Source organism: Myiozetetes cayanensis, unplaced genomic scaffold (genome assembly GCF_022539395.1).
Source record: "Myiozetetes cayanensis isolate MyiCay16 unplaced genomic scaffold, myiCay2020 scf6-25, whole genome shotgun sequence".
Lineage (NCBI taxonomy): Eukaryota > Metazoa > Chordata > Aves > Passeriformes > Tyrannidae > Myiozetetes > Myiozetetes cayanensis.
Window position 1 is genome coordinate 30,641,414 of NW_026087853.1, and position 22,561 is coordinate 30,663,974.

Sequence of the window (22,561 nt, forward strand, 5' to 3'; positions counted from 1 at the left end):
ACAGTTACAAGAGAAGAGGATCAGAAAGCAGCACAAAGCAGTCACTGCACCTTTTCCTTTTTTTTTTCTATTTTGCTTTACTACAGATATTGTCTGGGTTTAATAGGATCAATCTCACGTGACAATAGACGCCTTAATTCCCTTAATTCTTAACAAAATAAGTAACATGCCTAAATTCTGCATGAATAGATGCACAAATAGAGAATGCATCCCAAACTTACTTCTCACTTGTTTGGTTTGTACTTTAATAGGATTCTGTGTTAGTATTCAGGATGAATTATTTACTTTTTCTGTAAGATCATAACAACACCTGGGAAAATATAGATATACCATTAAAGAAACATAAATATATAGTGTGTATATATATGTTCAGCAAGATTATTCAGGCAAAGACAATTATTCACATATATTACATACTTAGAGTTATACCTTTAGCCTTGAAGTTCTTAAGATTTTGTGAAAAGTACATGCATTAATGGTTGTGTTTCAGTAAACACCAACTAAAAATCCCCAAATGCAGAAATTATATTTTTTTGTTAATTTATTTGTCCCTTGTAAACATATAAATGGCAAATAGGAAGGTTGTCAGACATAGTCGTACTTAAGTGTTTGTGGGAACACAGGTATAGCAGAAACAATGTCTGTCAATGTTTCTTCAAACTAAATGATTCTCAGGACTCAAGGGAGCAGAGGAAGGAATGAAGCATTAAATACATTTTTAGTCTTATGTTCCCATTTTAGTTAGTGTTTACTGAAACACTAACTAATGCATGCATGTTGATCAAGAAGTGAACACAGTGGTGACCCTGATTCTCACTACACCTATGAGAGACTTACCAAACACACCAGAACACATCCATATATGAGACAGAAGTTTTTGATTTGAGTTTTGGTTGAGTCCATGGGGAGGAAAAGAAGTCTTTCTGCAGATTTCTGTGCCTTCGGAGGCAAACTCCATGCTGAAGTTTCACTCTTACTTAGAATACATACTTTCTATTTTTGATACAAATATTGGTGCTAAACAACCTAAAGTCTATCACTTAAATGGACACAAATGACAAGAGGGATTGCTCCTAGTGTCTAATACAGATTTCTAATACAGTTTATTTATTCCTTTGTAATAAAAATTTAAAAATACAGTAATTACACAGTCATCTAGAAGTCCAGTATATAATTTGATTTTATTTGATCACTATGATACTTGTACTCTTTATTATAATCATGAGTACAATTTAAATCATGCTCACTGCATTACAAGTTATTAACTCAAAGAAAATTTAATAAAATGACAATACAACCAATCTGACTCTGAAATAAATCTTTAAAAGGCAGACTATGAAGAGAAACAGTGAAGAAGTACAAGTGGTCATTTCTAGAACTGACAGTTGCATCAGCCACTTCTGTCAACTATCAGTGATTTGGTAACACTTTATATACCATAATAGAAGAACAATATATTGAGAACAATATTACAATAATCAAAGAAAAGATAGAAACAATATAATTAACTGTGAGAAATACAAAACAATTCCTCTACACAAGCCTTGCATGAGAACTGAACTTTAATACTTCAGATTGAAATAGAAAGCAGAATAGAAATGGTGACCCATATGCTCAAACACTTTCCTCTGTTTTCATCTCTACAGCTAATGGTATGTAAGACTATGATCATTCATATAAACATAATCATTTCATGAAACATTAACTTAAATAGTTAAGAATACTTAGAAAGAAAATGTTGGTGTTTTCTGTTCCTGTTCAGACCACTGTGAAACCACAGAACTTGAACGGGCTTCATGTGAAAAATTTTTCCTTCTCAAGCAGGCTTATCTATCCCTACATCATTCCTGGAACACGTTTTTGTAATGTGTAGAAGATCTTCAGTAACAGAGACTCCCCAGTGTCTTTAGAGAGTTCACTCAAAATGTTTGGCTGTTCTCAGTCAAATTATAAGAAAAAATTATCAGAATAATTTTTTTTCCATATTTAATCTAAACCTATCTCACTGCAATCTACATGCTACGTTTCTTTTTGTCTATACCACAAAGGTGTATCCAGGCTGCAAGAGGAGCCTTGCCAGGCAGTAAGCTGCATGAGAGCCTGCAGCGCTTCCTTAGAGCTGATCACATCTGGAATACTGCATTGGTTAAAGCCCCCAGAACAGACAGTGATACATGGCAGTGAGTTCATCAGAGAGACACCACGATGGCTGGGGACTGGAGCACTTGTGCTGTGAGGAAAGGCTGAGGGAATGAGGCTTGTTCAGTCTACACAAGAGACAGCTTTGTGGGAGACCTTACAGCAGCCTGCCAGTACTTGTGGGGAGGTTATCAGGATGAGAGAGCCAGATAGTTCAATGTGCATGGAGGGGAGGACAAGAAACAACTGGGATAAATTGAAATGAGTTTCAGACTGGATATAAGGAAAAACATTTTCATCATGAGTCAGGCAGTGGAGCAGGTTATGCCACTGCCAATCTTTGAGATTCCTACTGCACAAAGCCCTGTGCAACTGTGTCTGCTGACCTTGCTTTGCTCAAGAGGCTGGACTAGAGATCTCCTGAGGATTCTGCCAACCTGAATTACCCTGTGATCCTACAACATCCATACAGCTTCAGAGAATTACAGAATCATTTAGGTTGAAAAAGACCTCAAAGATTATTGAGTCCAACCTTTGACTGATTACCACCTTGTCCACCTTGTCCATATCACTAAGTGCCATCTCTAGTTGTATCTTGAACACCACCTCCCAGGGCAGTCCAATGCTTAAGAACACTTTCCATGAAGAAATTCTTCCTGATGTCCAAACATCAAACATACAAAGGCTAGACCCCTTATTTCAGCATTTCCCTTTACAATATAACAATGGTTGTAGTTCTTCAGACTGACGACTGATCACACAGTATCTCAGCTCCATGAGTAGTGAAAACTAGGTTCCTGGGGCAAATGGAACAACAGAGGAGGGATATTCTGTTCTCCCTAATATTAATTAAACTAAATGGAAATTTGAAACTGATAATATTCCCAGAATTCTCAATTAGACCCCACTTCCAAATGCTGTTAAAAATATTGCTGGTAAAAAATTGCTGTTAAAAATATGTTAGTTATCCAGTCAGAGGGGATCTGCCTAGTGTGGATTTATGCAAAAAAGAAGACATTCAAAGCTTTAAATTTCCTGCTTTCACCTGTTAACAACTTTCCCCTCTGCTCAGCAGCAGGGAAATTTCTTACTGTCTTTGCTCATTTATTCAAAAACCTACAACACAACTAGTGGTAGAGATAATTAGAAGAGAAATTAATCCTTAATTACTCTTCCCCTAAATCCTTGCTGGGCACTGAGGTCAGGTTGACAGGTCTATAGTATTCCGGGTCTTCCTTTTGTCCCTTCTTGTGGATAGGCATCACATTAGCCAACTTCCAATCATCTGGGACCTCCCTGGTGGTACAGTACTGTTGATAAATGGAGGGTGGCTTGGCAAACTCTTCCACCAGTCCCCTCATCACCCTAGGATGGATCCTACCCAGTCCTATAGACTTGTAAGGATCCAAGTCGCTCAGCACGTCACTAACTTCTTCCTCCTGGATTACAGGGGGACTATTCAGCTTCCCGTCCCTGCCTACTAGCCCAGGAAGCCAGTTGTCCTGAGGACAATCTGTCTTGTGGTTGATAACTGAGGCAAAGAAGGTGTTAAGTATCTCAGCCTTTTCCTTGTCTTTGTTAATTATGTTCCCCTCTGTGTCCAACAGAGAATGGAGGTTCTCCTTGCCCCTTCTTCTGCTATGGATGTATTTATAAAAACACTTTTTGTTGTCCTTAACAGAAGTGGCCAGTTTAAGTTCAAATTATGCTTTTGCCTCTTCAATTTTTTTTCTACATAAACTAACTACATTCCTAAACACTTCATGAGTTGCCTGCTCTTTTTACCAAAGTCGATAAACTTTCTTTTTTTCCCTAATTTCCTGCAAAATCTCCCTGTTCAGCCAGGCCAGCTGTCTTCCCCACTGGCTCACCTTTTGGCACAAAGGGACAAGCCTGCTCCTGCACTTTCAAGATTTCTTTCTTGAAGGATGTCCATCCTTCCTGGACCCCTTTGTTTTTAAGGGCTGTTTACCAAGGTACTCTCTGAGCCAGCTTCCTGAATAGGCCAAAGTTTGCCCTCTGGAAGTCCAGAGTAGAGGTTTTGTTGATGCCCTTTCTTCACCAAGTATTGAAAACTCTGTCATTTCGTGGTCACTGTAGCCAAGACGGCCTCCGACCACCGCATCTCCCTCCAGCCCTTTTCTGTTTGCAAACAGATTAAAGTCACCCACAAGAACAAGGGCTAGCGATTTTGAAACCTCTGCCAGCTGCTTGTAGAATAATTCATCACCCTCATCATCCTGGTTGGGTGATCCATAACAGACTCCCACCAGGATATCAGCCTTGTTGGCCTTCCCCCTGATTCTGATCCACAGGCACTCAACCTTATCGTCACTGACCTCAAGTTCTACAGAGTCAAGAGACTCTAACACATAGAGCCACCCCTTCACCTCTCCCACCTTGTCTCTCCCTTCTGAAGAGCTTGTAGCTACCCATGGCAGCACTCCAGTTATGCGAGTCATCCCACCACGTTTCTGTGATGGCGACTATATCGTAGCTTTCCTGCTGCACGATGGCTCCCAGCTCCTCTTGCTTGTTACCCAATGCTGCGTGCACTGGTGTACACGCACTTCAGCTGGGCTGCTGATTTCACTTCAAACTCTGCCTTTCCACCCTTAGCCTCATCTCTGGAGAGCCTAGTTTCAACCCCTTCCAAACCTAGTTTAAAGCCCTCTTGGTCAGCCCTGCCAACTTCTATGCTAGAATTCTTTTGCCCTTGCTAGAGGGATGAAGGCCATAAAATCTGAAACCAGGATCATCTAATTTCTTCTACCCCTCTCAGAAGTATCAAATACACATGTACATGGTTAAAAAACAGCTGGGTAATCTCTTTTTACCAGCCCAAATTTGGAGTTTCTGTAGTTTAGGGGGGGTGGTTTGTTTGTTTTAGTGAGCATTTTCTTTTTCTATTTTTCTCCAGTCTGCACCCTCCTAAATTATTTTCCTGCATTTTCCACCAAAATGACAGTTATGGATCCGTAGTGCAACAATGGGAAGATCAGAATAATTATGGCAAAAGAACCTATATCAACTGACTTTTCATCATGATAAATAGAATAACACTAAGTGTCTACCTGGACAATAAATTAATCCATCCAATTTTTAATGACACAACCCCAATGAAATAATATTTTACAATTTAATAAATGCATTCTACAACAGCTCACTTTTCTGTGTCGAGTGCCACAGCTTCTAAGAGATTTATTATTTAATCATAAATGTTGAGAAACATTTATGTGCCAAACTCACAAAAAAAAAAGTATAAATACATATTATATCTAGTCACACTTTGTTAGAACAGTTTGTTCCAATAAGGGCTTCAGTAAAACAAAATTATGCAACTTTCAGTATCATTTAAAGCATTTATAATTTTTAGCACACTGAAGTTGCCAAGAAACCCTGAGAAGCAGATGGGCATTTAGTGCTGTTAAAATGCAACTAGTTACACCAGAGAAGAATTGGACCTGTCATAGTTACAGAAGAAATGTTTAATATTACAGCTTCCTATCATTTAATTTCTTATTTTTATTAGCAAATAGTTTAAATGAAGTAAATTTTTTTAATCTGGTTTCCTTAGTAGATTCCACTAGTGGCATCACAATTTGTATTCTATTTAAGAACATGATCATAAAAATAAATAAATCACTATCTGGGCAACAGTCTCATTCAAAGAATTCATAGCAAACCACCTGAATCTCTGCCTCTAGCTAAAGTTTTTCTTATCGAATGCATAAAACAAAGCTTGATTAAATCTCAATTTGTTTAAAAAATAAAAAACCCCAACAGCTTCAAGTCAAGGACTAAATTCTACATTTACTTATAATTTTCAAGGCATTTCGTCTTTATATTCCATTAATATCAAAAAATGCTATCCACTATCATCATATCCATTAATATCAATAAATATCATCATTCATTCATTATTCACTATAGAAGCAGCCCTCACATCTACTACAAGGTTATAGTCTTACAAGCACAAATTACAAAATTTATACAAAATATTATTTCAAAGTCACTACAAGCAACATAAAATTAAGGTTTACCTGAGACAAACCTTCTAAGTTTGATTACTCCAATGTCATTTTTCTGAACATTGTTCTCACTAAAGAAGGTGTTTGATTACTTCAAGAACAACCAATAAAGGATTTCCAAACTGGCATAATATTTTGCTTCCACTCTTTATTCAAGGTATAATTTAATACTGTTGAATGTATATCCTGTGGATTATCTCAAGATGCTCAATAAATTTTCAAGCTGTCCTACCAGCTTGTAGAAGATTACAGTGGTCTGCATAGAAGATTACAGTGATTTGGAACACACACAGAGGAAATTAGATGTTTAAATCAACATGCTCAACATATTTTTTAATGACCCTCATTACAATTATACAGTTCAGCAGTTCATCATTTCTTTTACTTTCAGAAGTAAATCGCCTGACCAAAAGGAACCATGTTTTAGAATAGAGCGTACATTTTGTACTCCGCCATCCATATTTGGACCAGTTTCAAAGCTGAGATGTTTTTACAGTTAGCAGCATCTTTTCAGCTGTTGGAGGTAAATGTCATCTTTAATTCATTAAACAAACAGCACTTCTTTTCTCTAGGCAGAAAATGCTGCCAGCCATAACATATTTAAGGTATTTTTTAATATATTTAAAAAATTTTTTGCATGAGGTGTTACTGAGAAAACAGGAAAGTGGATCATGAGAAGGGAGGTCTCTGAAACATGAGTATCTATCCATACATCCATTGAAAGATATTTTAAAAAAATCAAAAGGCATTCAACTGTCTTTTAACTGTCTCAACTAATACACAAAATAGTCTCAAAATATTCTTAGGATCTCACTGATTGATTAAGTGCATGAAATTGCCCTCACTCCTCTGACAGGTTCCTAAAACTACTGAAGAGCATGCAGCTGTTTCATAGGTCTTATTTGCTTCTAGAAGGTGATATCCTGGACGAGCCAAATTAAAGCTGAAGCACACAGGTAACAGTCAGCTTCTATATTCTAAGATTTAATTTCTTAATTGTAAGTCTTGTTAAACATGATACTGTGCAAAATTTGGAACATGTAAAAATTTTTTAGGAAAGGATGTTCTTTGGTGTTTGTACACTTTCAAGCCTAATCACCAAGAAGGGAGATTTAATTTGTGAAACAAGAGAGCAGCTAACAAACTCTAAGTGATGTCTATGTGTTAGAAAAACAAATGACTAGTTGGTAGAATGGCCTTGTTTGGTTTTAGGGTAGGACATGCTTCAGTGATCTCAGACCTAAGGGGAGAACAGTTAACAAGGCTTGGGAAGGAGGTCCACTAATAGTGGACACAAAGAATGCAGAATTTATGGGGTATCTGGTAGAACTCCCAAGATAAGGAAGAAACTAATAAAGCCAACTCACTAATTGTGCTGAAATCAGCTCCAACTGGGTAAAAGGTAATTCCAGCAGGGGGAGATGGCAACCACTGACTCATAGACCACTCACCCAAGAAGACCACTGACTGAAAAGAAGGGAAAGACTGAGCATGAGGACTAATCAGCATGAGAAGCAAGAGAATCATTAACCAACAGAAGACAGAACACTAATTAATAACATAACTATGTAACTTGTAGCCAGTGAACACTAATTCCTTTGTTTGCTAAAATGTATAAATAGTAAAAATTTTTAATAGTTGGGGGTGTGGCTCATGGAATGCCACTAAGTACTGAGGTTTGTGCAACTTTGAAATAAATAATCAACGTCTTTCTCGAGTGTGTACCTATTGGTTTGTTACACACTGGGTAACAAACCCGATTTTTGCTGATAAGAATACTCTTCCCATCCCCACACTCCCAGCAGAGAGAGTGGCTACCCCAAAAAAAGGAATTCAAATTGAAAAAACAGGTGACCAGGAAGATGCACCCTCCTGAAAAGGTAGGTCAAAGAAACCTCCTAGAAATAAAAGGCACAGAACAACAAAACTTCCATCTCTGTACACAGCCTATTCCATCTGAGGGTAAAGTTTCATGGAACACTGCTCCATTCAAATACCCAGCAGGAAGCAAAACCTGACATTTATGAAGGTACTCAATTGCTCTGGATGAACAGAATCACAGCTTAACTTCCTGTTTCTTCTCATCACACAATTATTTGTGTCTCTGTAAGAGATATTTTAACTGAATAGATGTATTATTTTGCAAGTGTTAGATTTTAACGTTCAGCTCTCTTTTAAAAGTGGCAATCAACAAGCAGTTCTCTGAAGTTTATTAGAATCAAATGTAGAAGTTGCATGCATTAGGCAAAACAACTTGAATGGGCAATCCCATTCAGTTGTGATGCAGACACAAAGCTGTATCAGCTCGCATGAGAAGCATGTCCCTGTCCTACAGGTATTGCAAGACACAGACTGAGGCTTTCTCTGTACTTCTGCACAGCCCTATTGCCTCTCACCCAGCTCATGATGCCCAGGTCTCTTTAGTCTGCAAATCTTTCATCTTCTACCCAAGTATGCCTCACACATGGGCTGACAGAAGGGTACTGAAATAGCAGTCTTTTGCTGCCATTATGCAGGATGCCTGCAGTGTGGCAGGAGATCATGTGATGAATCACAGAAGCATGAGTCTTGTGCTCCCCTCTGAGACCTGACGTTTGTATAATTGAAAGAAAAGACAGAGATTCCTTAAAAATAAGGCTGAGATAAGCCATAGAGCACGATACTCATAATCCAACTGACAAATGCATTCATACACTGAGTCACTCAAAAAAGCACATTATGAAAAAACAAAGTCTAATATTTTCATAATCCGTGGCTGAATGGAAGTGGAAAATAATTGCATTCAAATACCATTTAAATAACTAAATAATTACTAAAAGGTACTGTATGTTTCCTACTGTACATTCCTACTGCAGACATAGAAAGAAGCATTGGACACTAAGGTATCAGAATACACTTTTTGACCTCCAGTGACAAAACCAGAATTGCATGCCTAAACAGGTGTTTAAAGATGCTATTTACATTATGCCAGCACTACTCACCAAGAAGCTAATTCTCTCCTCGAAGATCTTTAACTTGACAAACTTTTAAAAATGCAATTTAAGAAACTGTAACTGAGTATAATTAAAACACTCAGCATGCAAACAGATAAGTAATGCACTACATATAGATTAGTTTGTCCTGCCTTTGGTTACTCAAATATTCAAGTGTAGTTACTTGATGGGCTATGTTACAAATAATATTATATTTTTCCCTCCTTCCCTTAGTTCCCACACATATAACACCCTTAAAATTATAAAGAAACAACGTGGTATAAAAATAAATTTTTCTCAAAATTCAAAAAAAAATTTTAAAGGAAAGAGTTATAATATGGAATCTGTCATAAATGGTTGTAAAGCCACTCATTCATAATGTGTGATATTGGTGTTTTTTCCCAGTTGCCAATGCTACAACAACAAATCCTCAGAAGGACAAAAAAAAACCCAAACCCAACACCAAAACAAAACATCCTCCTTCTGAGACAGAATCCCAGTTCCTCCTCCACAAGTGGGTAAATATGATAAAGCTCAGCTGCCAGGATTCATTAACTGAATACTAAAGTGTTGATTAAAATGGGAAAGAACCAAGCTCTAAACAAAGAATGCCCCTTCATGTATATAAAACTGCAAGACAATGTATATCTTGATGCATGGACATACTAAAATCTTTCATATTTTCTGATTTTTTGGTCATTCAAGATGCACTCTCAATGGTGCCTTATTCACTGATATTTCCATTCAAAATGAGAGCAGTACTGGATTCCTTTTTCCTTTAGACTTGCTTGATCTATTGTTAAAACTGGTTTTTAACTAGACTGTGAAAGTGAATTCATTACTTCATTCATTCTTCTTATTTCTGGAAAAGGCATCAGTAGATGTTTTTAAACTGGCAAAATTATAGGATTAAAATTCACAAACCAGAAAAGTTTACTTAAGAAACTAGACAGTAACACACATAATTAGCAAGAACAAACTAAAATTCCAATTTTTTTACATTAATTTATGAATTCATTATTTAATGAGCCAGATTTTAAACTGTACCACTGTAGTAGTCATTTATTGTTTCCTAATTATCAGGCAAGTCCAAGTTATATTTTTGTGTACTGATTTCATTTCAAAATTGCCAAGCTTATAAAATGAGTCTGTAGAAAACCCTGCCTACAGTCTGAAAGCAGGAAGAAAGGACTTCTTATCCCACACAATACATGTACAAAAGCAGACATACCAAAGGAAGATGATGGAGGTTTTTGAACAAGACCTGTTTTACTACCTCTCCTGGGAGACTTCCAGAAATCATTCCTTATTTAATGGGAAACTGGCAAGTTTTGTGTCTTTTGCAGGATGGCCCTGCTCTTCTGCACAATATAAACATCTAGCTCATTTGTCACATCACAAGACAGAGAATGAACCACACAACATCACTACGAAACCATCTGAATTACGGACATGTGTTTTTCAGATGCATGACTATCTGCTGTGTGACAACTACACATATAGCTCACAAAGAACATTCTTTAAATTAGAAAAAGAATACAAGAAACCAATAGCCTTTCAGGTAAGTCTGAAACTTAACAAAATTTAAACCTTAGCTCAACTGAAGGCTGAACAATATAATTTCAGTGAAATTAATGTTAATCTATTAGAAAGAAAAGACATAAAATTTTACATTAGTGAATGTCCAAAACACTCTTTTAATCTCAGTAATTTTTTAACCACGCAGTATTTTTAAAGGCAATTGTTTTCAAAGTTATGTAACACATGAAGCAAGAAGAAAGGGATCTACAGCTGATTGTCTCCTGGAAACAAGCTGTACCTAGGCATTTATAGATAGTAGTTTCTACAATTTGCAAACCATGGGCTTTAAAAAAAATCCTGATACCTATAATTCTATTTAATTTTTCCCTTCATAAATATATGACACTTCCCTTACCTAATCTCTAGTACATTAAAGGTTAACATAGCACATATCTTTAAAGAAAAAAGTTTTTGCAACAACCTAGCCTAATAACTCAATCTTTATTAGTACTATTAGTTTTATACTGCTGTTCTGAAATTCAACTGACATCAAGCCTCACCTTTTACCCTAATTTTCACTGATTAAAGAGGGAGATCTTTCAGAGAATTTCTAGCAAAACTTTTTAACTACTGTAAGTTTAACAGCTCCAGATAACTACATTACATATTTCAAAATAAATGCAGACAGACCACAGTTTACCCAGAGCCTGCAACATTAAACTACTCCTTTCAATATTCCCTCTCATCTGAAGTGTACTATGAAAAACAGTACCAACCTAATCCCAAGTTAAGATTCTCTTCAAATATCTGCTCATAAGAAGACAGTTGCAGAGATGAGACACAGTAACTTCTCATAGATACGAAATCTGCAAAGGATGCAAATGTTTCCATGAATTCTTATGTACCAGAGAACACAGAACCTAGAAAACAACTAAGGTGAGAACAAATGTAGATTTCTGTAAAACTGAAAAAAATAAATGCAATTTGAAAATACCATAACGATGTAGGTCTTTCAAAATAATTTCTTTATTCAAGAGTTAAAGAGGGTTTTCTTGCAACATTTATAGGCTTCAGTTGTTAAATCTTATAGTCAGTTGGGAAAAAACTCCAAAATCAATTTTCTGAATATGACTTCAAAACCAGCAATAGAAAATGGCTAAAAATTAATCAGATGCTGGGAGGCAAGTGGAAGGCACATTAAAAAGTCAAGGAAAAAAGAACAATAGTGTTTGGACACAGGAAATCCAGGTTGAATATTTCACCTGTCTAGAATCAAACAGAAAGTCTGTGCCAAAGACATCAACTAGTTTTTAAAAGCTACTTACATTATTCAGTTGAGAAGTACCCACGATCTTGCTTCAGTGTAAGATGTACTTAAATAATTTCTAACTAGAATGATTAAATTAGATTTAATATATAAAAAAATTGAAAGAAATTTGCCTTTGAAATTAATAGCTATGATTACTACATACCATTAAAATCAAATCAATTTAGTCTTCTTTTAAAGTTACATGTTGTTACTGAAGTTTTTCAAACATCAATCAACTGAGGTGATACAAACGTCTAAATACCTGCAATTATATTTTATTACACTGAAGTAGAATCACAGATTAACTAAAAGAAGAACATAAAATTACTTAAATTTGAAGCAAGTGTGTAAGTAAAGACTTTTTTCAAAGTAAAATAAAAACAGTAAGGGATTAAAAAGCAGATTAAAGGGTTTTTTCCCTTCTAATTTATGAGTAACAATAGTACAGAAGAGTTTCTAAAACTGTGTAACATACGGTTACACTGTTGTCTCCTACAGCAAAAAGGTATCATTTTGGTTTAGGGGAAAGTGTCTTACAGTACATTTGGCAATAACATCGGTTAAAAAAAAGGCAAAAAAAAAAATCCCATGAATCCTCACAACTATACAATATATAATTATTCAGGGCAGCTGGTTCACGCAGTACCTTGTAAATTCTCTTGAAATTAATGTGTTTTAAAAAAAATCTATTTGGGAGGAGTAAAGTCTTTGAACAATCCCTTTATCACACTCCAAGTGGAATCACTTGTTACAAAGCACAGAGCAGATCTTCTGCAAATTATGTAACTCCTCAGACAGGTTTCCCAGGTTAAACAATTCCCAGATTTCAGAAAGTTGTACTGCAGTTATGCACAATTCCTTGCTGAAGCTCTTCAACAGAAATTGCACCTACAATGACTAACTGATTTTTTTTCAATACTAGCCTTTGTCCATAGTCTCGCCCTCTACTTCTTGCATTTCAAAAATCATCCCCCATTTAACATTACTAGTCTTAACAAAAAATTAAAAGTATTGAAGATGTCAAACATTTATTTCTTAATGCAATATGAAATATTAAAAAGGTTATATTTTTCTTACTTCCCAGAAAAGCACCATGTTCAGACTAACCTTTTAGCTAACAGGAACAGATGGGTCTAACTGGATACAGGCGTGATGGAGCATTGTGGTAGAGCAAAAGAACATGTTGATTCTCATACCTCTGGCAGATGGGAACCAGTCAAAATTAATTTTAGACTAAAAATGTTTTCCTACTTCTCAGTAAAAAAGAAGAAAAACTTGAAAAAAATGCTATTTTATACATGCCATCAGAGCTCAGACAACAGCAGCTTTCAAAAAGTCGATACCATACATTAAAACCAATTACATAGGCTTACTGTATGTCATTTTTAAGCCTGTGAATAAATTAGAAATTCCTGAAAACAGTAGCTTATAATGGAAGTGCTGACACAACCTTAACTACAGCAGTAAATGCGCTGCTATTATGAAGTTGTTATGGCAACTAGAATGATCAAGTTGAGAGGAAAAGAGGAAGAATGTGCATAAGCAAAACTTAAAAATCTTTGACACCACCCCCCACAAACTCTTCCAAAACTTGTGGTCACAGTGTTATCACTCCTTACCTTTACAACAAAAAAAATTAACTGCAAAACTTCCCCTTACACAGGTGAGGGTGGTGAGTTGCCACATGAGTTTAAAATCCAAAACAAATTAAATCCAAGATCATAATCCATCTGGTTCCTACATATATATGAACAGTCTAAAAAGTAGAGTCAATTGAAAGATATCTGAGCAGCATCTGCTGAGCACATATTTATCAGATATCACAAGTTAACAAACAACAATTACGCAAAACTGTTCAGTCTTCAAGACAGTTTCATAATTTGTTACCAATCTGAATAGTTTAGTAACAGTACCCTGCTGTAATTTGGCTGAATCTGATAGCACATTCACAAATTACTGATCCATTAATTAAAATGTGATTACAAGTATAATTGAAGCTCATATATTTGTGAAACAATCACTACTAACCCTTCCTAATACTGTGTTAAACAAAAGCAGAAATCTTCAGCTGTTTCCAATATTAAAATAATGGGGAAAAAACCATACCACAGTAGTCAAATTTTTATACAAAAAAATGCCAAAAGTATGATTTCTAAAATGTATTAATTAAAACCTTTGTACGCACAGAGTTCGTTCTCAGAAAAAAAAAAGTTTAATTGCAAGTATCATTCTTGCAAAATATCGCTGAATAAAATTTCCAGCAAAATGTTTGTAAGCACTCAACAGCCCTAGAAATAATGTTAAATCATCGTATTATTATTATTATTATTAAATTTTATTAAAGCATTCTGTCCCAATACATCTACTAGCAACACTTCAACTAGAAAAGTAGAAAACAAACTATTTGCCTGCCTTCTCGAAGGATTTTGTATTAAAGCCACTTTTTCTCAAGTGTAACTTGACTGCCATAACTAAAATCTAGGAAACACAAAAGGCCTCAGATGTCTGACACGATAAGAGTTGTGCTAAGTACTTTTACTCATTCATTTCCTAGGTAACAAAACCTCCTTTTCTTCTAAGCTATCTCAATCCATTTTCTCTTTTGAGTTTGTTGTTCTACACCCGTTTTCAGACTACAGGAAATACTAATTTAATGAAAATAGTCTCATTTTAAGAAATGACAAAGTATCCCCCCTTTCACTAAGAGCTAGCAGATATAGCTGTTAAATTCAAAATAATTTAAGACTCAGAGTTTTGTGGTTTTAAGTCAAAAATTACTCAGTGTTAATTGTACGACTGATTTCAAAAATTTAAAACTTTGAAGACTTTTTATTTATACAGACATTGATTTTTTAATCTTTTTTTTTTAAGAAATGTACAATATATTCTACATTGAACACAGAAAAATACAGTTTTGCACATGAATTTCATTTAGCTGGAAGGTAATAAAATATTCCAGTCACAAAACAGAATTATTTAATCTTCAATAACAAATAATTATTGATATGAGATCCCAACAAATACACACATCCTCAAAGAAAAAGGGAAAAAAGAATAAGGCAGAGAGTATTTTGTTCATAAAGGCAAGAACCACTTGTAAGCAACAAAAAAAGCAGCAATAATGACAACATTTTATTCAGAACATTAGCTCTGCAGTGATTAAAAAATTATCATAGATACACTGCTTTTCTCTGAAAAGCAACCACTACTTATCAACTTCCTTGAAACAGGTAATCTGATAAAATTCTCAAAAAGGAAAATGCTTACAAGTTTTTTCTAACACTACGTCTTCTTCTCCCCCCATTTCTTTACAGTACTAACATTAGTGATTATCATGTATTTTAAAATTTGCAGAAACATTTCGCTGAGATGCAGCTTTACTGATAGCTCAGTGTTATTAGAAAAATGGGTTTTCCAGTATATTTGACAAATTACTTTCATACAGTGGGGGTAATATTTGACCTTTAAGACTTGAAGAATCCATAATTATTAATCATGAGTGGACTAACACAGACAATAATACATGGCTTAATACTATTTGCAAAGCTATCAGCTTTGACACTGTAAATATTAAATATCACCAAGATTCCCATGAAAATTTCAGTGAGCTTTTAATTCAAATGCTCACACACTTACAGTGCAAAATGTTTTTAAAGAAAGCATTGTGCTCACTTCTTATGTAACTTTTAAAAGTACTTTTATTAAAGTAGGTAAGTGAATTATTCACCCTAGGTCTGATTTTCAGGTGCAGTTTCAACCTGTTGCTAACCAAAACTTCATAGCAGTTATTTTGAGGTTTTGGCTATAACATGTACACTCAAAAAACTAGGAACTGAAACAGAAGTCTGTCCAAGAAGTACAGGACTTCTTCCTCACTACAAATTAACTTTTCTGCTATCAGAAAATAATCACAGAATCACAGAATATGCTGAGTTGGAAGCGACCCACAAGGATCATCAGAGTCCAACCATCAGCTCTGCACAGGACCATCCCCAAGAGTCACATCTTATGCCTGAGAGTATTATCCAAACACTTCTTGAACTCTATCAGGCTTGGTGCTGTGACCACTTCCCTGGGAGCCTGTTCCAGTGCCCAGCCACCCTCTGGTGAAGAACTTTTTTCTAATACCCAACCAAAACCTCCCCTGATGCAATGTCAGACCATTCCCTCAGGTCCTGCCACTGGTCACCACACAGAGGAGAGATCAGTGTTTGCCCCTCCTTTTCCCCTCATGAGGAAGTTGTAGACTGCAATGAGGTCTTCCCTCAGTCTCCTCTTCTCCAGGCTGAACAAACCAAGTGACCTCAGCTGCTCCTCACATGGCTACCCCTCAATGCCCTTCACCATCCTCGTTGCCCTTCTTTGGACGCTCTCTAAGAGCTTAATATCTTTCTTACATTGTGGTGCCCAAAACTGCACACAATATTCAAGGTGAGGCTGCCCCAGTGCAGAGCAGAGCTGGACAATCCCCTCCCTGGACCGGCTGGCGAGGCTTTGCCTGATGCCCCCTGGACACGGTTGGCCCTCCTGGCTGCCAGGGCACTGCTGACTCATGTTCAACTTGCCATCAACCAGGACTTCCAAGTGCCTTTCTGTGGCCCTGCTTTCCAGAATGTCATTCCCCAGTTTGTATGTATATCCAGGGTTGCCCTGTCCCAGGTGCAGGAGCCTGCACTTTCCCTTGTTGAACTTCCTGTGGCTGGGAATTGCCCAGTCCTCTAATTTGTCAAGGTCTCTCTGCAGGGCCTCCCTGCCTTTGAGGGAGTCAACAGCTCCTCCCAGTTTTGTGTCATCTGCAAACAGGGGGTTGGTATCCCCCTTACAGTTCTGCAACATGCCTGTGATCCAAATGAAATGACATAGAGGGATGTAGCCGGTCTCCTGTGAGTCCTTACTCCTGGCTTAGAGATGCAAGAACTTCATGTCAACTGATGTCGTCTACAGATGTGGAATCTCTCATCACACCATCCTGTGAGCACAAGAGAACCAAACTCTGCAAGAAGTAACAGCAGTGATAGCCATATCGTAGATACCCAGGCACAAGACAGACTATAGGACCTTTGGAGTGCTCAGTGGTGCATGCTTGAAGCTTTTGCTACTTCAGTCATATCAGCAACATTCTCCACCACAGATGTTATTTATCCCCTTTAGTCATGCAGCTTATATATATATAGCTTATTCCTGTTACAGCTTGACCAAATGGAAAAGATTTTCAGAACACCATGCTAAAAATACAATTCGTCTTCTTCATGCTGTAGTCAAGGCTAAAAATTTTAACCAGCTTCATCTTCAGAGTTTGAATTCTTAAACACCAATCATTTCCTTACCTTAGACTCAGGTTGCATATCAAGGTGTTAGGACCAGTGTCATGCCCTAAATTTTAACATGCTGCTTTATCCAAGTTTATCCTCATCTCTGGGTTTGAGACAACAGAATACTTGATACTTTTGATACTAACATATAGCTTGTTCTGAGGAGGGGAAAAAAGTGGTTTTCGTACATGTATGTCTATGTGTGCACTTGCATATGTGTGTATTAAAACATTGCTCAGTTATTTTGTGCTTCAGGACTTCTGGGGGAGTAATCACAGAGTAGATATTTGAGTCCCCTGTTTCGGGATTTGCAAGGAGGGAAGCAGACCAGGCTAATGTTGTCTCCCAAAAGATTATCAAAGAATACAAAAGTTGTGTCTTGTCAGATTCCAAATACTTATAAGGTTTTTGTAAGAATAAGCACTTTCATGAAATATCCTGATATATTTAGGACACCTGTAGTTCAGCATAGGCTGTCAACTCCAGGCATGGATCATATGCTTGAAGAGAGAAATCATGAGACAGTGTTAATATTATTTCAGAAAGTATGCCTCATTCCAGTACTTTCAGTGTGGACTTTACATCATGTACTCATTGTATCCTTGGCAACTCTTGTCTAAAGAGCAAGACTGACAACTTAAAATTTAAAGTTACAGCCATCATATATTACTAGGCTTGGATTTGGTCTTGAGCTAGATAGAATGCAAGCTAAAGACCAAAAGTATTCCAAAAGTTATTTGATGTGATGTAAGGGCACATCTGTGTTCACCATTATTGACTGGATAAACCAAAATAAAGCTTTATCCAGATAATCTTCGTGATTTCATAACAAGAAAGATGAAGATAACTTGGTTGCTTCAATAAAACAAAACTAAGGCAAATTGTGAGAGCAAACAAGTACAAACCAGTAGAAGTAGCCCCTTCCCCCACTGTGTCTTTGATGTGGCTTATGTTTTCCCCCCCAGTTTTAAAGTAATATTTTCTTTCTTTCATCATTTTATCTCTTCTTTACCTTCAATGCACAGAAGGCAAAAAAAATAAAAATTGTTTGTAAACATTTTCTTGTCAATATATTCACAAAGAAAATTTACACTACGTAAGGTTCCAAAGGGAAAAAAAAAAAAGAGAAACTATATTCTAAGGAAAAGTTCCAAATGTCACATTATTTTTCTCACAATCAGCATATGTTGCCCCTAACAACATTGAACCAGTGAATGAAGATTTTATCCATCATAATTTAGGACAGATTTATGAAGGCTGATGGCATATTAAAGTGATTTTTAAAATATATATAATTTCTTACATATTAACCTCAAGACAGTGGTTACTTAACATTAAATCAGACAATTTACATTTCTAAATTAATTAGAAATGGATTTGTGAGTCAGTCTTTGATATGAAGAGTGCTATGAGTTTGAACACCATCTTCATACAAAGAGTTCTTTGAAAAGTATATTTTTTTTTAACATTAAGGTTTCATTTTGCAGGGAAAAAAAACCAAATGTGTAGGCTTAATCTGCACATTAAGGTATAAGTGAAAACCCACAAGACTACAACCACGTTTCCCCAGTGAAAGGCAAAATGAAGCAAAACACAAACCACGATTTTCAAAGCAAATCTTTTGGAACATCTTTTTGATAAAAAGCTAGCTATGAATAAACCTCAACCTGAATGGAGTTTTTAACCCTATGCATGAGATCCACCATGTCAAAACAACTCTCGTCTGTTTTACCTGATCATATCCCAAAACCACATTATTTTCCTGGTTTGTTTCTTGATGACAAGCTGCTAAAACACAGAGAACCTATCAAACCTAGTATTATCATCTGCTGCTTTTTTCTTCTAGTACATACTGCTGTCCATCAGAAGAAATAATTAATGGTTCTATTATGTATGAAAGCGTCATCCTGTCAGTTCAGTGACTGGTTTGAATAGCTCATATCTGCTACTCATTGATGCCATGCGTGCTCACTGTCCTGAGAGATGACAAAACACTACACCCTTTGGGATTTTTTTTCCCCTCTGCTCTAAAGCAGCATTTCACATCTGTGTCTGACAGAAGCATAAGGAGCTGAGAGAGGCAGACCTTCACCATCCTTCACAGAATAATGTTGCATGGATTAAAAGTTAAGACCTGATGTCTACTGATCCTGCATATTTCCTACAAAAATCTAAAATGTGGAGGCTACCAAAATATGTAGGGAAATAACTTTTCAGTGTTGGAATAGCACCAGAAAACAGATGGAATTTACTGGATTCTAAATATTTAAATATTCTTTTAAATGGGTGCTGAATACTTGAGTTAACTGGGGTCGGTGCATTTGCCTTCTTTTTATATATATATTTTTTTTTTCCTTTGGTGGGAAGGGGAAGATGCCAAGTTCACAGGTTCTTTTTTGTTACCTGATTAGGGCAGAATAAACAAAAATGCTGAATGTGGAAGAAATCAGATATTGGAGATACCTGGAAATAAACTGGAAACAACCAATACCACAAGACCGAAGCAGCAGTGAACAACAAGACGCTGTGGAAATCACAAGACGAGAGTGCACAATGCATTTCAAACAGGAAAAAAGCTTCCTATCTGCTGAGTGAGTCTCAGTATATTCTGACAGAGCACAGACAAAGCTTCAATCAAATATCTCCTAGGTAAGTTTTTATTTCATATACTGCTTTAATTGTTTATCAAATCAACATATACTTTTATGTATGGACAATAACTCGATGAATTTAAATTTCTTTACACTGATACTGAAGTTTGAATCATTCTATGCCAGATATTTGATGTTCTTAGATTTCCTATACTGTTCAAATAACAGATCTCTTTTGATATTAAGATTATTCAAAGGAAAAACTATTAAATGCTCTCTCTTGATGTATACTAGAGTGAAATATATCTTAAGATTTAAATCCTTTAAAATATTTTAATACATACATCCATGCATGGCTGTTTAAGAAAAATTAATAAAAAGCCACATTTAAAAAAAAAAATACTGCACTTCATTATATATTTAATCTAGCAAAGCTAACAATGTTTTGCACCATAGCAGCAGATGTAAAAGGATATCTTTCATTACAGAATAATGAATCTTTGTTTATATAAAAGGATATTAAATAAAGCTAGAAGTGTTGCTTAGTTATTTATGAAAGGTAAACTACAGCACAATAAGGAAACAGCACCGTGTTAATACACCCCAAGGTACTGTGTACAGAGTTTCAATCAGAAGACTGGACATCAGTGCCCCAGTTGAAGTATAAAAAAGAAGGTGCAGTTCATCTCATTTTTTTAACTCATTTGGAGTATTCACAACATGAATTCTATACAGAAACAACAAGCAAAACATTTTAGAATGAGATTCTAACATCTAGTAGGTCTTGAAAAATAAACACTGTATCTGTTAATCAAAAAACTACACTTAGAAGTCATAGAGAAAGTCATTGCTAACACACAAAATATCTCCCACAATACTTGGAACTAAAAAAGCATTAAGAGTCATGTATCATTTAACATACCATTTCATAGTATCACACTGGTCAGTTTTGTATGTAACAGCAGCTTTGAAAAACTACATCTTTGCCCCTACTGTCTTTTACTGATTTTGCGCAATTTTTTTCTATTTACTAAGTTGCAATATCTCTTCTTCTAGCATTGTTTTAAGTATTTCCTCTACTCCTCTTTGTATCACTTCCCTCATTTCTATTTAGCACATCTTATTATATGATATTCTTATTTAATGTAACCAATGGTTCTTTTCTTGGTTTTTTTTACTTTTTATGTTTTGCTAACTTACTAAAATAATCTCTTCCTGATGCTTGCTAAAGACAGACTTATTTGCCATTCACAAACACCTCTTTTGAACCCTTCACTTATGCACAGAGAATTTATGAATTCTATCTAGTGACAGAAGACTAAACTTACTTGTCAAAGACTGATAGAATATCATGAGATGAAAAAAAAACAAGTTGGTATGAGACAAGGCTCATCATAGTATCAGGAGTCAACAACATACTCCCAAAATAATGGAATTCCTACCAGACAAGATCTGTGAAACAAATTCTGCAGGAAAAGGGTCATCTCATGCATATTACTATAGAGTACTTTATACTATACACTCTATATATAGAGTACTTCATATATCTGAAATTCCTTCTACAAGGTCACACTTTTTCACTGCCATGGAGTGGGGGAAAAACTTATTTCTCTAAACACTCACACTTAGGTCTCCTGTTTAATGCAGGCAAAGTCGACTAGTTTTCCACTTTCCCATTTGCTATGCCTAATGAGAACTTAATGGAATTTTTGCTAGTGCACCTGTAACTCAGCCATTTTGTTGATGACAGCTTCCAGCATTCTCTACATTTCCTCTGTTTCTGTTCTTCTCTTTTCTAAGTAGCTCCAACTGGTCAAACAAATATCTTTCAATCATTTTTTTCCTGTGTCTCACTTCCCACATTCCAGTGATCCAGTAAGAATTCTCCCTGCCTCCTCACGGCCGCTATACCTACTACAGGCATTGATACTTTGTCTCACATCTAACACACCAGGAAAAAAACATCAGTCACCAAGTAGATTCTGTACAACATCAACTGAAACAATATGGTGACAAATTTCAATAGCACCAGTTCAGAATTTCAGTAACTTGAACCATCAAAGCCTACTACTACAACTCAAAAACATTTGTAACAAGTACCAGATGCAATACAGCTTTTGTCAGCTGATTTCAGAAGACAGCTTTGTCTCTGCTGAATTTAGTTCAGAGTTGGAAGTAAAAAACAGAGAAAAATTAGAATTGGAATTCAACCTTTGATTCTCCAGCTAATGCTCTCACACTGGAAAAGTTTTAACTTCGACACTGTGAGTTTTTGTCTCCTCTTTTGTAAAAAATACGGTTTATCATGGCTTTAAAACAAACAAACAAAAAGAAACAAAAACAAATAAAAACCGCAAGCATAACAGCTAGCCAACAAGCCTATTTAGAAAAATCAGGTGATTATTGAGTGAAGCTCTCAAAAGACTTACTCAAAACTTAATGATTTAGAAACTTATGAATTAAGAGTTGCAGTTAGGGCTTTTTAAACTCTGTTGTAAATATGAGAGGGCTATGAAAAAGAGTGGAAAGCTTTCTTACAGGAAGAATAATTGGATACAACTAATATTTTTTGAAATATGTAATATTTTTTAAAGGTAGATTTCTTCAGACATACTCATTAATAACTTTAAGTCATCAAGATAAATGCTATTTTTATTTTAAGTGCATTATTTCTCTTACTTATCCA

General features: G+C 35.9%; 2 protein-coding genes across 5 annotated transcripts in view; one reads left to right on the forward strand and one right to left on the reverse strand.

The window, feature by feature from the left end:
• The window catches only part of AVEN (apoptosis and caspase activation inhibitor), a 91,722-nt gene that overhangs the window by 34,659 nt on the left and 34,502 nt on the right, over positions 1–22,561 (reverse strand). Inside the window, exons 1-2 of one of the 2 annotated variants that reach the window (XM_050336562.1) lie at positions 13,080–13,227; positions 11,440–11,529 (exon numbers count right to left, since the gene is read on the reverse strand). The exons of the other annotated variant lie outside the window; for it this stretch is intronic. Coding sequence (XP_050192519.1) covers positions 11,440–11,518 — 79 coding nt within the window. The 5' untranslated portion in view covers positions 11,519–11,529; positions 13,080–13,227. Of the gene's footprint in view, positions 1–11,439; positions 11,530–13,079; positions 13,228–22,561 lie in introns of those variants that run through there. 2 annotated transcript variants of the gene reach the window in all.
• The window catches only part of CHRM5 (cholinergic receptor muscarinic 5), a 61,887-nt gene continuing 50,011 nt past the window's right edge, over positions 10,686–22,561 (forward strand). Inside the window, exons 1-2 of one of the 3 annotated variants that reach the window (XM_050336558.1) lie at positions 10,686–10,703; positions 19,696–19,933. The gene's annotated coding sequence lies outside the window, so the exon portion shown is untranslated. Of the gene's footprint in view, positions 10,704–19,169; positions 19,596–19,695; positions 19,934–22,561 lie in introns of those variants that run through there. The other 2 variants (XM_050336555.1, XM_050336556.1) reach the window with 2 other exon arrangements.